Here is a 12,072-nt window from a genome sequence, read left to right as displayed (position 1 = left end):
AGCTTTTAAAAAATTCACACTGAAAACACTTTATATTTAAAAAGGTTTTCCGCTCGAAAAAATTATGTATAAAAAAGGGGGCTCCTGGGTGGCTCAGTCGGTTAAGCATCCAACTCTTGACTTCGGCTCAGGTCAGATTCTCACGGTTCTGAGCTCGAGCCCCACGTTGGTCTCTGCACTGACAGCTTGGGATTCCCTTTCTCTCTCCCCAAAAAAATTAAAAAAAAAAAAAAAAACATAAGAAGATAGGTTTTCTGTTTAATATTATCTTCAAGTCATCTGCTTTAAAAGAGATATTTAGCCTTTAAAAAAAACCCTCCTCTCTGCCATGTTGCAACTGCTGGCTAAGAAAAAATTCCACTTTAATCAGTCCATAAACTCAATCCTTGGCAGTTAGCTTTTTATTGGTTCCTGGTGAGGAAAATTATGCCCAACTGGAAAAAGAGCTTTGTGCTGTTGACACAAAATTTCACAATTGTAACCGTTCTGTCCATCAATGGATATAAAAGCAACAAACCAACGATCAAGGAAGTAGGTATTTCTTCATCAAGCTTGCCAAGAGGAGGAGAGACTAGCAATTCAAACAGGGAGAACGTTAAGCACAAATAATGACATTTGCCTCAGGCTAGAGTATCTAGAGTTAGGAGCTAGGAGCTGGATAGGAAAAGGAAGTAGGCATGAACCTCACCTGAGTTCTTGCACTGCTCCACATCAGCTCAAAAAGCAGCATGAAACAGTTTAATTTCCCTCCATTAGGCACATTCCAGCTGCAGTCTGTAACTGCGGAACCAATTCCCACCTGAGGGGAATTATAACTGAATCATACAAAGAGATCTTAAGAAGACTTCCAACAGCATCAGTAGCACTCTGCTATTAACTTGATCTCCTGAAAGTACTACAAGATTTTATAACTTAAAAGCAAGAGCTGGGAAAAGGAGACAATAAATACTAATGTATTAATGCACAATTTAAACCTCTTAAAATCTCTCATTAAACTTGTGTTTCCATAAGTAAAAACAAAATTTCTTTCCTGAATAGGACGAAAAACTTCACTTGTACTGAATTTTTCTAGGATATCAGAATAAGCTAATGACTCTAACAATTTCACTTAACTTCAAAATTTCAGTTTTAGGAGCTCCTGGGCGGCTCAGTTGGTTAAGTATCCGACTTGAGCTCAGGTCATGATCTCAGTTTGTGGGTTTGAGTGTCACATCAGGCTCTGTGCTGACAGCTCAGAGCCTGGAGCCTACCTTTCACATTTGAATTCCATGCATCATGATAAAGTACAGAACTGGATTTTAAAAAATATTTATTTTGAGAGAGAGAGTGGGGGAGGGGCAGAGAGAAGGAGACCCAGAATCCGTAACAGGCTTAAGTTGTCACTGTATTTCATTCCCACTAGGTTGTAAACTTTGAGAGCAGACATGTAGTTGAATAATCTCTCTATATCTCAAAAGATTAGACACTGTGCCAGTAGGTATTCATTAAATATTATCTAGAATACCCTTATCAATAGTTCATTCTAACTCCACTTTGTTGATGTGAATATAAGTAACCCCTCTGAAAACAACAAATGGAAAAAAAACAACAACAAATGGAAATCAAAGCAGGAACTTGCACAGGTATTTGTACACCCATGTTCATTAGCAGTATTGTTCACAATAGTCAAAATGTGGAAGCAATCCAAGTGTCCGTTGACAGACAAACTGATATACATAATGTGGCACATTCATATAATGGAATACTATTCAGCCTTACAAAGGAAGGAATTTAATTCTGACACGTGCTACATGGATGAACCTAGAGGACACAATGCTGAGTGAAATAAGCCGGTCACAAAAGGTCAAATATTTTTAATTCCACATATATGAGGTACCCAGAGAAGTCAAATTCACAGAGACAGAAAGTAGCACAGTGGTTGCCAGGGGCTGGAGGGATAGGGAGTTATTGTTTAATGGGTAGAGTTTCACTTGGAGAAGACGAAAAAGTTCTAAAGATTAATGGTGGTGATGGCTGCACAACAGTGTTAATGGTCAATGTACTTAATGCAAAGTACACTTAAAACTGGTAAATTTTTTATGTGCTTTTTACCTCCATAAAAAACAAAACAAAAAAACTCCCTGGATTTAACATCTTTTTACAAGCCCACTCCAGTAGTGCTTTTAACTAAGATGTTGGTTTTTAACTTGCATAATGTCATAATTTCACTATAGTTTGACACGTTATGCAAAACATGGATTTGGTGATCATGGAGCTGCTACACAACCTATCAGTGTTTCAGGCATCATCATGTAGCGGTTAAGAAGCACAGGCTCACTGGGGCGCCGGGGTGGCTCAGTTGGTTGAGCGACAGACTTCAGCTCAGGTCATGATCTCACAACTCGTGAGTTTGAGCCCCGCATCAGGCTCTGCGCTGATAGCTCAAAGCCTGGAGCCTGCTTCAGATTCTGGGTCTCCCTCTCTCTCTGCCCCTCCCCCACTCATGCTCTGCCCCCCTCTGTCAAAAATAAACATTAAAAAAAATAATAATAAATAAATAAAACACAGGGCTCAGAGTCAATCTGGGAGCTGGAGGTGAGTCCCAACTTCACCATTTGACCCATTCAGGGGCACACAGAATTGACAGTGTCTTAGTTTCCTCATATGTAGAAGTGGAATGAATAATCAGAGTAAAGGACGTATGAAGTGCTTACAATAGTTCCGGATGCATCTTAAGTACCATACATGTGAACGAACATTATAATAGACTACCATTTGCTTCGAAGGGCGTTGTTTCTCAAAGTGCAATCTACGAATGACACGCATCAAACAAAATCACCTGGGTACCTTGCTTAACACGCAGACTTCTGAACCAGCATCTTTGGATATAGGTTCCACTGTGTAAAATGTCCCACTGCAAAGGTGGAAAACTGGAGTGGGGATGGGAAGCACCTGGATTCAGATAAAGTGACCAGAGGGCCTTCTAGGAATGGAGAACCAGGGACAGTGGTCAGAGGACAACATTTCCCAAACTTTCTAGACGCTAAGAATCACAGAAAAATCTTAGTAGATATGTGCCCTTTATGAAAATGTCCCAAGTGAGTCTTATCACGGAAGTTTGGCAAATGCTGCCCTAGAGATTCCCACAGATTTTTAGCATATCCCAATCTGCTTTAAATGCAATATGTAGTGAAGGCCTGTGCTCCGGAAGTTCAAAGTACCAAATGAATCCGTTCACTCCAAACCACTTCAGCATTACTGGGCAGTAGGTCACAAAAGAGGAGGTGATCTTGTTCTCTCCCCATAAGGAACTTACTATAGGATGAGCTGTAAAACCCTTACTTTATTATCACATTACCTGGAATTACAAATTGTGAAGTAAGTCATGGACTTCAAAGTTGGTCTGGAGTACTGGTTGTCAAAAATGTGGTCCCTAAACTCAGTGGCATCAGCATCAAATTGTTAAAAATATAAACCAGCAGGCCTTATCCCAGAAGCTCAGGGAGTGGGGCCCAGCAATCTGTAGTTTAACCGCCCTCCGGGTGATTCTGATGTTCGCTCGAGTTTGGGAAGCACAGGCCATGCAAAAGGGATCTCCTTCAGCGGTTGCTCGGCCAGAAAGTCACGGAATACTTCCAATCCCTTGCTTCCTTCCCAGTCCATTAATCTCTCCCCTCCCACGTCACATTCAATCAATCAGATTCACAGAAATTATCTACACATTTCAAAAACAACATAAAACTTTATTAAGAACATCTTATATTGTCATCAGATACAGCCAAAGAAAAAGGGGTAAACAGGGAAACTTCATCTTCCCATGTGCTACCGCCACCTCGGAACAGACTCACGTGCGGATGGCTGGAAGTACAGATGGCAACAAATGCTGTGTATAAATAAATTCAGTGTGTAACACAATGCTCCCTTTCTATACAGAGAAGAAATGGGTTTACACTTTAAAAAGCTTCAATATAGTGCAACAACTATGAAACAAGACTACATCTTTAGGAGCTATTTCTTAATAGAATACAAAGCAGTTTTGTAGCTTTATGTTATTTCATATAATACAAATTTGTAGAATGTAAAATTCAGAAAGGGCATTCTAACTTTCCCAATTAATTTGTACTTTTAAGTTTTTTCTTTCTAAAGATTTCTCAGAACCAGTTCAATGACTACACTTTAATAGATGAGCTGCTCATCTACCATGACAACTGACAACCTAGTTTTGTTCTTTTAATTTTGCAAATCAAGACAACCAGGTCATCCCAACGTTTGCTGATTCTGAAGGAATTCTTATAGAAAAACCCTGATTCAGAGTGCATGTGAGAAGAGGTACCAAAATAGCTGCATCTGGACTGGTTTTCCTAGAGGGGGAGGGTGGCCTTTGAGCACAGCTGATTTTTCTCAGACTCCCGGGTTCCCCCATGTGGTTCTTTTACTTACTGTAGTGATGGAAGGAGCAGAGGGAACTCCAGGGAATCTGTTCAAATGGCCACTCCAGACAGCTCTCTGCACTGTTTGTGGAGAAAAGAGTGATGGTATCCATTCAAACCACAGTACCCCTGCGGCAAGTGTGGGGACATGCTTCTCTCTTGAGGGGCCGGGCCAAACTGCGCTCAAAGATGCATGATTTGCCTCATGTTCATACACAGTGGAGAAAACACTCATGATTTCGAATGTGGTATTATAGTACCCCCATCTAACCCCATTTGTTGAGAAAATGTAAGTCTACCTTTTAGAAAAGAAGACCATTCACTGCTAAGGCTTACCATGTTAACATAAGGCTGAAAAGACAACTTCTAAACCAGACCGTATCATTTGTGTTTACAGTTAGTGAGTTAACCAACAGCTTAAAGGTTTGTGGAGGACTGGTCAAAGGGTGCGACTGGGGGCAGGATTCAGGTTGAGTACTATCACTTATCACAAATCGCATCGAGCTCTTTAAAAAAATAATGCCTTTTTATCATAAATATTTAGAACAGATACTGGCATTAAAATCAGTATCTAAGTCAGAAGTCTGTCTTAAATGGTGAAAATATTCCAACAAACTTCAAATAATTCAAATCTTCCCAGGAGTACCTAGTTTATAAATTAGTTTTAAATGGAAAAAAATATATTTTGAATGGATAAACCACCACTTTAACAGATCATAAATAAGGTGAAGACATTGAAAATAAATTAATATACAAGTTTTTGCTTTCACTTTAACAAGAAAAACTAACTTACATGGTATACTTTTAGAACAGGTATAACTAGGTTTTTATAATTGTGCATTTGTTACCCCACCACCCCCATGCTGAATCTTCTTTTTATATAATCTACACCTAGGGACAGAGGTACACAAAACAGACAGACACCACAATGTGTGAATCTGGCTGCTGCACACCATTTCCTTAGTTAGAGTGATGTTACAAATGCTGATCAGGATCTATTAGTAATTGTCAACCACATTACAAGTTAAGTACATTCATGGTTAAGTGGATTAGGTTCCCTGGTGACCTTTGTGTGGTAGTGTTTATAGGGAACCTAACTACTACTATTCTTTCTGTGAGAAAATGTGCCCAGAATCCCAAAAGTTGACTAAAAGACTTTGGAATATAAGCCATATATGGATGGGGACTACTAATATGTGTCTATGTTCTGGAGAGAGGCCAAACTGTTAAAAGTACTGTTTCCAGAACTTTTGGCTACCGAAAATAAATATTCGCCTTCTTCACATAGAAATTCATTTTAACTATAATTTCTAATATTGAGAAAAAAAGAGTGAAGCCATTCAGACTAGAGAGACATAATTGGCTTGTGGGATTTAAAAGATGTTTTATTGACTATCTAATTTGAATCTGCTTACAAGGAAAAGCAAAATGTCTAATATGTAATGAATAAAAAAAAATGTTTATCCTAAGTCATTATTGAGTACAAATCCACAGCTTAACAATGTGATTTTAAAAAGAAAGCAGGAGAGCATGCAACTGCTCTAACACACAGGGTTAGAAATAAAAGGTAAAAGTACATTTGTTTTGGTAATTCTAAATATACAAATATAATATTTGCCAGATCTACCCTGTAGTGTAGCACTGCTTAATTTCCAAATATACAGTCATTCAAAAACCTTAAGGAAACATTAAAAATGTTCCAGGCTATTTTACTGAACTTTAAGGAATATTGTGTTGAGATATTAGAGCTAAAAATGCTATTGTTTTTAAAGTTAAATGGCTAAGCGAATAATAAAAGTATTTTACGGTTCTTTTAATCCCATAGACGGCTTTATGTTAAAGGGATCAATTATGTTAAAAGGAGACTGATTTGAAAATAGCAATCAGTTCCAGAATCAAAGTTGTCGTCTTGGTATAAGGTCAAATTTTACAACATTTCCAAAGCATTTTCATATTAACCTACTCAAATAATTCTAAATAGTTTAATCAAGGGGGTCCCTACTTAATACTCCTTTTATTCTACACTGGCAGCTGGAATGGAACCCCTACAGTACTATTGTGGAAAAGTTCTCTAAGCTTTGACCTGACCCTCAGTTTAGTGTTCAATTCCTGACCTCTGAGGAATAAGGAATCAAGGCATTAAGAGGCACAGAACTGCTATTTTGGTCAGGGAGAAGGGTGGAGTTTAAGTTGGAACATTTAGTCCCTTCTACAATCAAGTCCTAACTATACCATAATAAAGTCTCTACCAACTCCTGATTAGTTCTCACCCTTAGGAATTACATACTATACAGTGATTAGATACTGAAGAAAAAAAAAGGAAAAACACTTGAAAATACATGAAGAAATAGAAACATGGAATTTCTCACAAGGCCCTGGATCAAAAAAATTTACAAAAAGATCTTCTGAAAATAATCACTATTTGTGAGCTTATTAATACACAGAGATCACTTTGTTTAAACTAAGTCATGTTAACTTACCAATAAAATAGTAAACAAACCAACATTTTAAACAATTTTATAAATTACTTGTCACTTCTTTTGTTAGTCATTCTGTCAACCATATACAAAAATAACGCTACAGGACTGTCCACCTAACCTGTCTCCATCTCTTGCAAAGTCCTGGGCCCTGGAAAGAGACTGGTCATCAGTCTTCACTGTAGATGTCCCCTGCAAAGGGCAGGTGCATGTGGCTTCCAGTCACGTTGGGTAATCGGGATAAGTCTGGCAGGCTCTGGATCCGGGACCTGAGTTCTTTGCGCACCAGGGAAACTCTGGCTAACTTGCGCTTGTATTCCTATAACATCAAACCACTTTCATTAGCATTCTGGGAGTTGAGAGAAGAGCTATCTAGCTAATGGTCTGCATAAAATCTGGTATTACACTCAGTTAATGCTAAAAAAAAAAAGGATAATTACCAAGTTAGCATTAAGATCAAAGGAGGGGCTTTGGAAATATACTACTAGATAAACTCTATTATTATGAAAAACCATCATCTTAAACAGTTGTCACACACCTGTGAAAAGAAGATTACCATGTCAATATAGTTAACCTCAACATGTAAGATCTTCAGGTGTCCTTGAGCTTGGATAAGAAAAACCATATACCTGTTTTCACAAACCTAAACTGAAATTTAGCACTGTTTTCAATTGTGAATTCTAGCAACAAATCACAGTATTATCAGTAACTGTGAATTTGTCTTCAATGGAAACAAGCTGCTATGATATTACATTACAGTTTTTTAAAGCTATCTTGAGCTGCTGACATTTATCATGACTTTGAAATTATGGTAATTCTCAGACCAAACATTAAATGTTATTTAATGTGTCAATAAAGAAGCATATATTATTGTACAAATATTATGTCAATAACTGTACTTTAATATAACTTGTTTCCTTTGTAATGCTAAGCAATTTATTTTCTACATTAAAATACTGAACTTGAGGTGCACCTGCTCAATCAGTTGAGCATTCGACTTCGGCTGAGGTCATGATCTCATGGTGCATGGGTTTGAGCCCTGCATTGGGCTCTTTGCTGACAGCTCAGAGCCTGGAGCCTGCTTCGGATTCTGTGTCTCCCTCTCTCTCTGCCCCTCCCCAACTTGCGCTCTGTCTCTCTCAAAAATGAATAAATGTTAAAACAAAATTTTTTTAAATATTAAACTTGAGAAGGGCCCAAAGCTTCACCAGACCACTAAAAGTTCCAGTGGCCCCCTAAAAGGTTAGGAAACCTTGCAAACAGTGGCCTAAAGACTCAGAAACTGGAAACCAATCAAGATCATGTTTGGTTTTGAGGGAAACAGTCCACTGTCTCTATTGGGAATATTTCCTTTTAATGGAAGTTTCCAGACTTCCACATGGAGAAACAGGATCCTTCTATACTCCATTACCTAGTAGAGGTGGGACAGGAAGGAGGTAATCTAGAATATGGGTATTCTTCCTTCCAGAAAAAATTAGAACATCCTCCTTCTAACCAAGGCTGATCTCACAAACAAGACAGAACAGGTGAGTGATAAGCTTTCATTCTGGGAAGAAGGCTGATCCACAAAGAGCTCTTCTTTAGTGTTCCTCAGCTCTATACATCAGAATCAGCTAAGAAATTCTTGAAGAAACAAATTTTTCAGGAGAAGCTCAGTCCTCCTACATATCAATTAAATGAGGATAATTTCTAGAAGTGGGTCCAGAGTTCATGGATTTTACACAAGTTCCCCAAAGGATGCTAATACACAGAGTTATGAGCCACTTTGTTAGTTTTTCTGCCTAAAATGAAATCAACTAGTGGGGTTTCTTTGAATGATTGAACCTCCTCCTTTAAAGAATAACCACACGAGGGGCACCTGGGTGGCTCAGCTGGTTAAGTGTCTAACTTCAGCTCAGGTCATGATCTCATGGTTCATGGATTCACGCACCACATCAGGCTCTGTGCTGACAGCTCCGAGCCTGGAGCCTGGAGCCTGCTTCAGATTCTGTGTCTCCCTCTCTCTGTCCCTCCCCCACTCGTGCTCTGTTTCTCTCTGTCTCAAAAATAAATAAACATTAAAAAAAATTTAAAAAAAAAAGCGCATGTGGGGAAAGGGATTTGTCAGACTTACTGAAACTCCACTATTCTAAAGGAAGGAGGAAAAGAGACCTTGGAAGCATGGGGGACTGGGCACAGTGGCAGGCAAAGCAGGTAAAGTTGAAGGCTGGAAAAGTTCAAGCATAGCTTCGGGCACCTAAGAGAGGTATCAATTCTTGCCATGTCTACCTGTCCCTGCAATTCTAATTGATCATGAAGATCAAGATGGAGTAAAAGAGAGTTTAATAGAAATCTATAATCTCAAGGTATGATTTTCTTCTTCCCCATCCCCTTCACCAGTGATACACGCTGGAACACCAAGTAAGTTTTAGCACAGCAGCTCAGAGTGGCATACGAAAGATTAGCACCAGGATATTTCACATTCCAGAGGCCTACTTCTCAGTAGGCTCTCATAACACACGTCCACATTTAGCACGTTTCTTCCTCAAAACACACCGGTATGGGGACAAACACTTGTCTCCATCTGTCTCACTGTTCTTAGCTGAATCACTCTTGAATACATAATACATAAAGCACTCTGGGGTCAGCATGACACATTTAGATGTTGATCAAACATGCTCAAAAGCAATCATTCTCTGCTAGAGACTTGAGAAATGTCATATGTGCTGTTAGTGGTCATTACTGCTCAGCCTAATTTTTAGTTTCTAGCATCCAGATAGGTTGTTCTTCAACTAAGATTTCATTCAAATGATACTGGCAACTAAAAGCCTTCAGCTTTTTTGGTATATACTGCAAACAAAATATTGGTAAATATAAACAAAAGCTACCATTTATTGAATGTCCATTATATGCCAGGCATTAAAATATGAACTCATTTAATCCTCTCAATAATCCCATGAGAAAAGTTATTATCCTTCATCAGCATGTGAAGTCATACTTTCCCAAAGCTTTCTGCTACTGTCACAGGCAGGATCTCCTACCCAGAAGATTTAAGGAACTGTGGCAAGCTGTCTGATGTGAGTCTGAAGAAGAACCTGGATTTCACCTTGTAACTACTCGATTACATGAACCAGGCCATAGTCCTAAAAGTTTTAAATTGCTAGACTAGGCGGTCTAGAAAGAGGCTCTAAGATTTCACAGGTTGGTTTCATATGGCAACAATGCTTTCACCAGGATGTGTGTATTACTTTGATTCTGAGGTACAATAACGTCAGTACTTCTCTCAGATCAGAATCTTCACAGCACCATGAATGTACTCCCCTCTTTCATGGCACGGCAGTCCTGCCATTTGGCAAGTGTATATTTATTGAGTACTGGAGATACAGCATTAAGCAAAACAGATGAGGTGTCCTGCCTCCACAAAACTAACCTATCAGGAGGAAGGAGACATAAAACATAATCTCAAGTATAAATACAATGAAGAAAATAAAGTTGGGCAAAAGGAGAATATGATGGGGCAATACTGGGGAGGGTTTAAGAGAGGATTAAAGATTGAAAGTGTTAGCTTTCAGAGCCACTGACCTAGAGGAGGCTGACTTCCAGCATGATACAGCCAGGAGCTCAAAGGCCCCACTCCTTGGTGAGAACTATTTTTTTTTATCTTTAAATTTATTTTTAACATTTATTCATTATTGAGAGACAGAGCATGAGCATGGGAGGGGCAGAAAGAGGAGGAGACACAGAATCGGAAGCAGGCTCCAGGATCTGAGCTGTCAGCACAGAGTCTGACGCGGGGCTCGAACTCACGAACCGCAAGATCATGACCTGAGCCAAAGTCGGACGCTTAACCGACTGAGCCACCCAGGCACCCCAGGTGAGAACTATTTTCAAAAACCCTACTGGCCATTTCAAGCCTTTGGAAATTATCCTAAAGGCAAAGGACCTATGAAGAAACATCTATTCCAGAAAATCCATTAAGAAAGGCAAGCGTCTGTGGTATGTAAACCAAGATATTCCATCCCTCCCTACTCCCAGCTCAGTAAGGCAGAGTCCCCTGAGACTGCCGCAGCTGAGAACCCAAGGATCACTCCCCAACAGACAGACTTTCCTCCTGAGAAGGCTAGGCCGTTAGCATGTAATCCTCCGCAAGCTACCTGTTGCTTACACTGTCTGCCTCAGGATAGTTTAGAAGGCATGGGGCTCGGTTCTACTCAGCCCCCACTGGTGACAAAAAGGCTCTACCTTGGATGTGGCAAGCTGAGAATGCTGGGGCACTCACAACCCTTGCCCCCGACTCAGGAGGTAATGTTCTAACCCAAAGGGAAAAGCTAAGATGAACACAGGCTGCCACCCACCTCTCATTTTCACTAAGAGCTCAGCTCCTACAGCAGGGGTAACCCTAAAGAAAAGTTTACTATGGTCCCCACCCCTAGTTACAGACCCCTGACACAAAAGATTTTTGCCTGACAGAAGAAACAGGCAATAAAACAGAACCTAATCTCTTCACAAAGGAACTGATTTTAGTTACAACAAAGCAAGAAGTTGTTCAAGCCTAAGGGTACCGCCAAGAACAGTGGAAGCTACGGTGAAAGGCAATTAGGAGATTCATTCATAACAGGGGCTAAACTGAAGACCAACTAGTTTGCAGGACAGAAACGCAGTAAGACAGTTGGAAGGTGCCGTCCTGGTGTCAGATATCTAACACTGGCCTCAGAAAGAAAATCAGTTATCTCGAAGAGGTAAGTGAACCCCCATGTTCACTGCAGCATTATTTACAACAGCCAAAATATGGAAACAACAAAGTTTCTATCAACAGATGAAGGGATAAAGATGATGTGGTGAATACACACACAGACACTCACACAATGGAATACTATTCAGCCATAAGAAAAAAGATAATTCTGGTATTTGCAACATGGACAAACCTAGAAGACATTATGTTAAGTGAAATCAGCCAGACAGAGGAGCATCTGGGTGGCTTAGTCAGTTAAGCATCCAACTTTTGCTCAGGTCATGATCTCGTGGTTCATGGATTCAAGCCCTGTGTTGGGCTCTGTGTTGACCACTCAGAGCCTGGAGCCTGCTTTGGATTCTGTGTCTCCCTCTCTCTCTGCCCTTCCCCCACTTGCACTCTGTCTCTCTCAAAAATAAACATTAAATTTTTTTTTTAAAAACTAGCCAGAGAAAGATACATATTGTATCATTTA

The 12,072-nt window shown here is 39.7% G+C and overlaps 1 protein-coding gene across 2 annotated transcripts in view; it reads right to left on the bottom strand.

Annotated features, from left to right (window-relative positions):
• Nucleotides 1–3,701: 3,701 nt before the first annotated feature.
• RPRD1A (regulation of nuclear pre-mRNA domain containing 1A) overlaps nt 3,702–12,072 on the bottom strand; it is a 69,332-nt gene continuing 60,961 nt past the window's right edge. Inside the window, exons 7-9 of one of the 2 annotated variants that reach the window (XM_049619520.1) lie at nt 7,008–7,205; nt 4,420–4,490; nt 3,702–3,837 (exon numbers count right to left, since the gene is read on the bottom strand). In XM_049619520.1, the coding sequence (XP_049475477.1) occupies nt 7,056–7,205 (150 nt within the window). In that variant the 3' untranslated portion in view covers nt 3,702–3,837; nt 4,420–4,490; nt 7,008–7,055. Of the gene's footprint in view, nt 3,838–4,419; nt 7,206–12,072 lie in introns of both variants that reach the window. The other variant, XM_049619519.1, reaches the window with a different exon arrangement.

This window comes from Panthera uncia, assembly GCF_023721935.1.
Source record: "Panthera uncia isolate 11264 chromosome D3 unlocalized genomic scaffold, Puncia_PCG_1.0 HiC_scaffold_8, whole genome shotgun sequence".
NCBI lineage: Eukaryota > Metazoa > Chordata > Mammalia > Carnivora > Felidae > Panthera > Panthera uncia.
The sequence above is the reverse complement of the archived record's forward strand: the minus strand, read 5'-3'. Positions and strand labels throughout refer to the sequence as shown.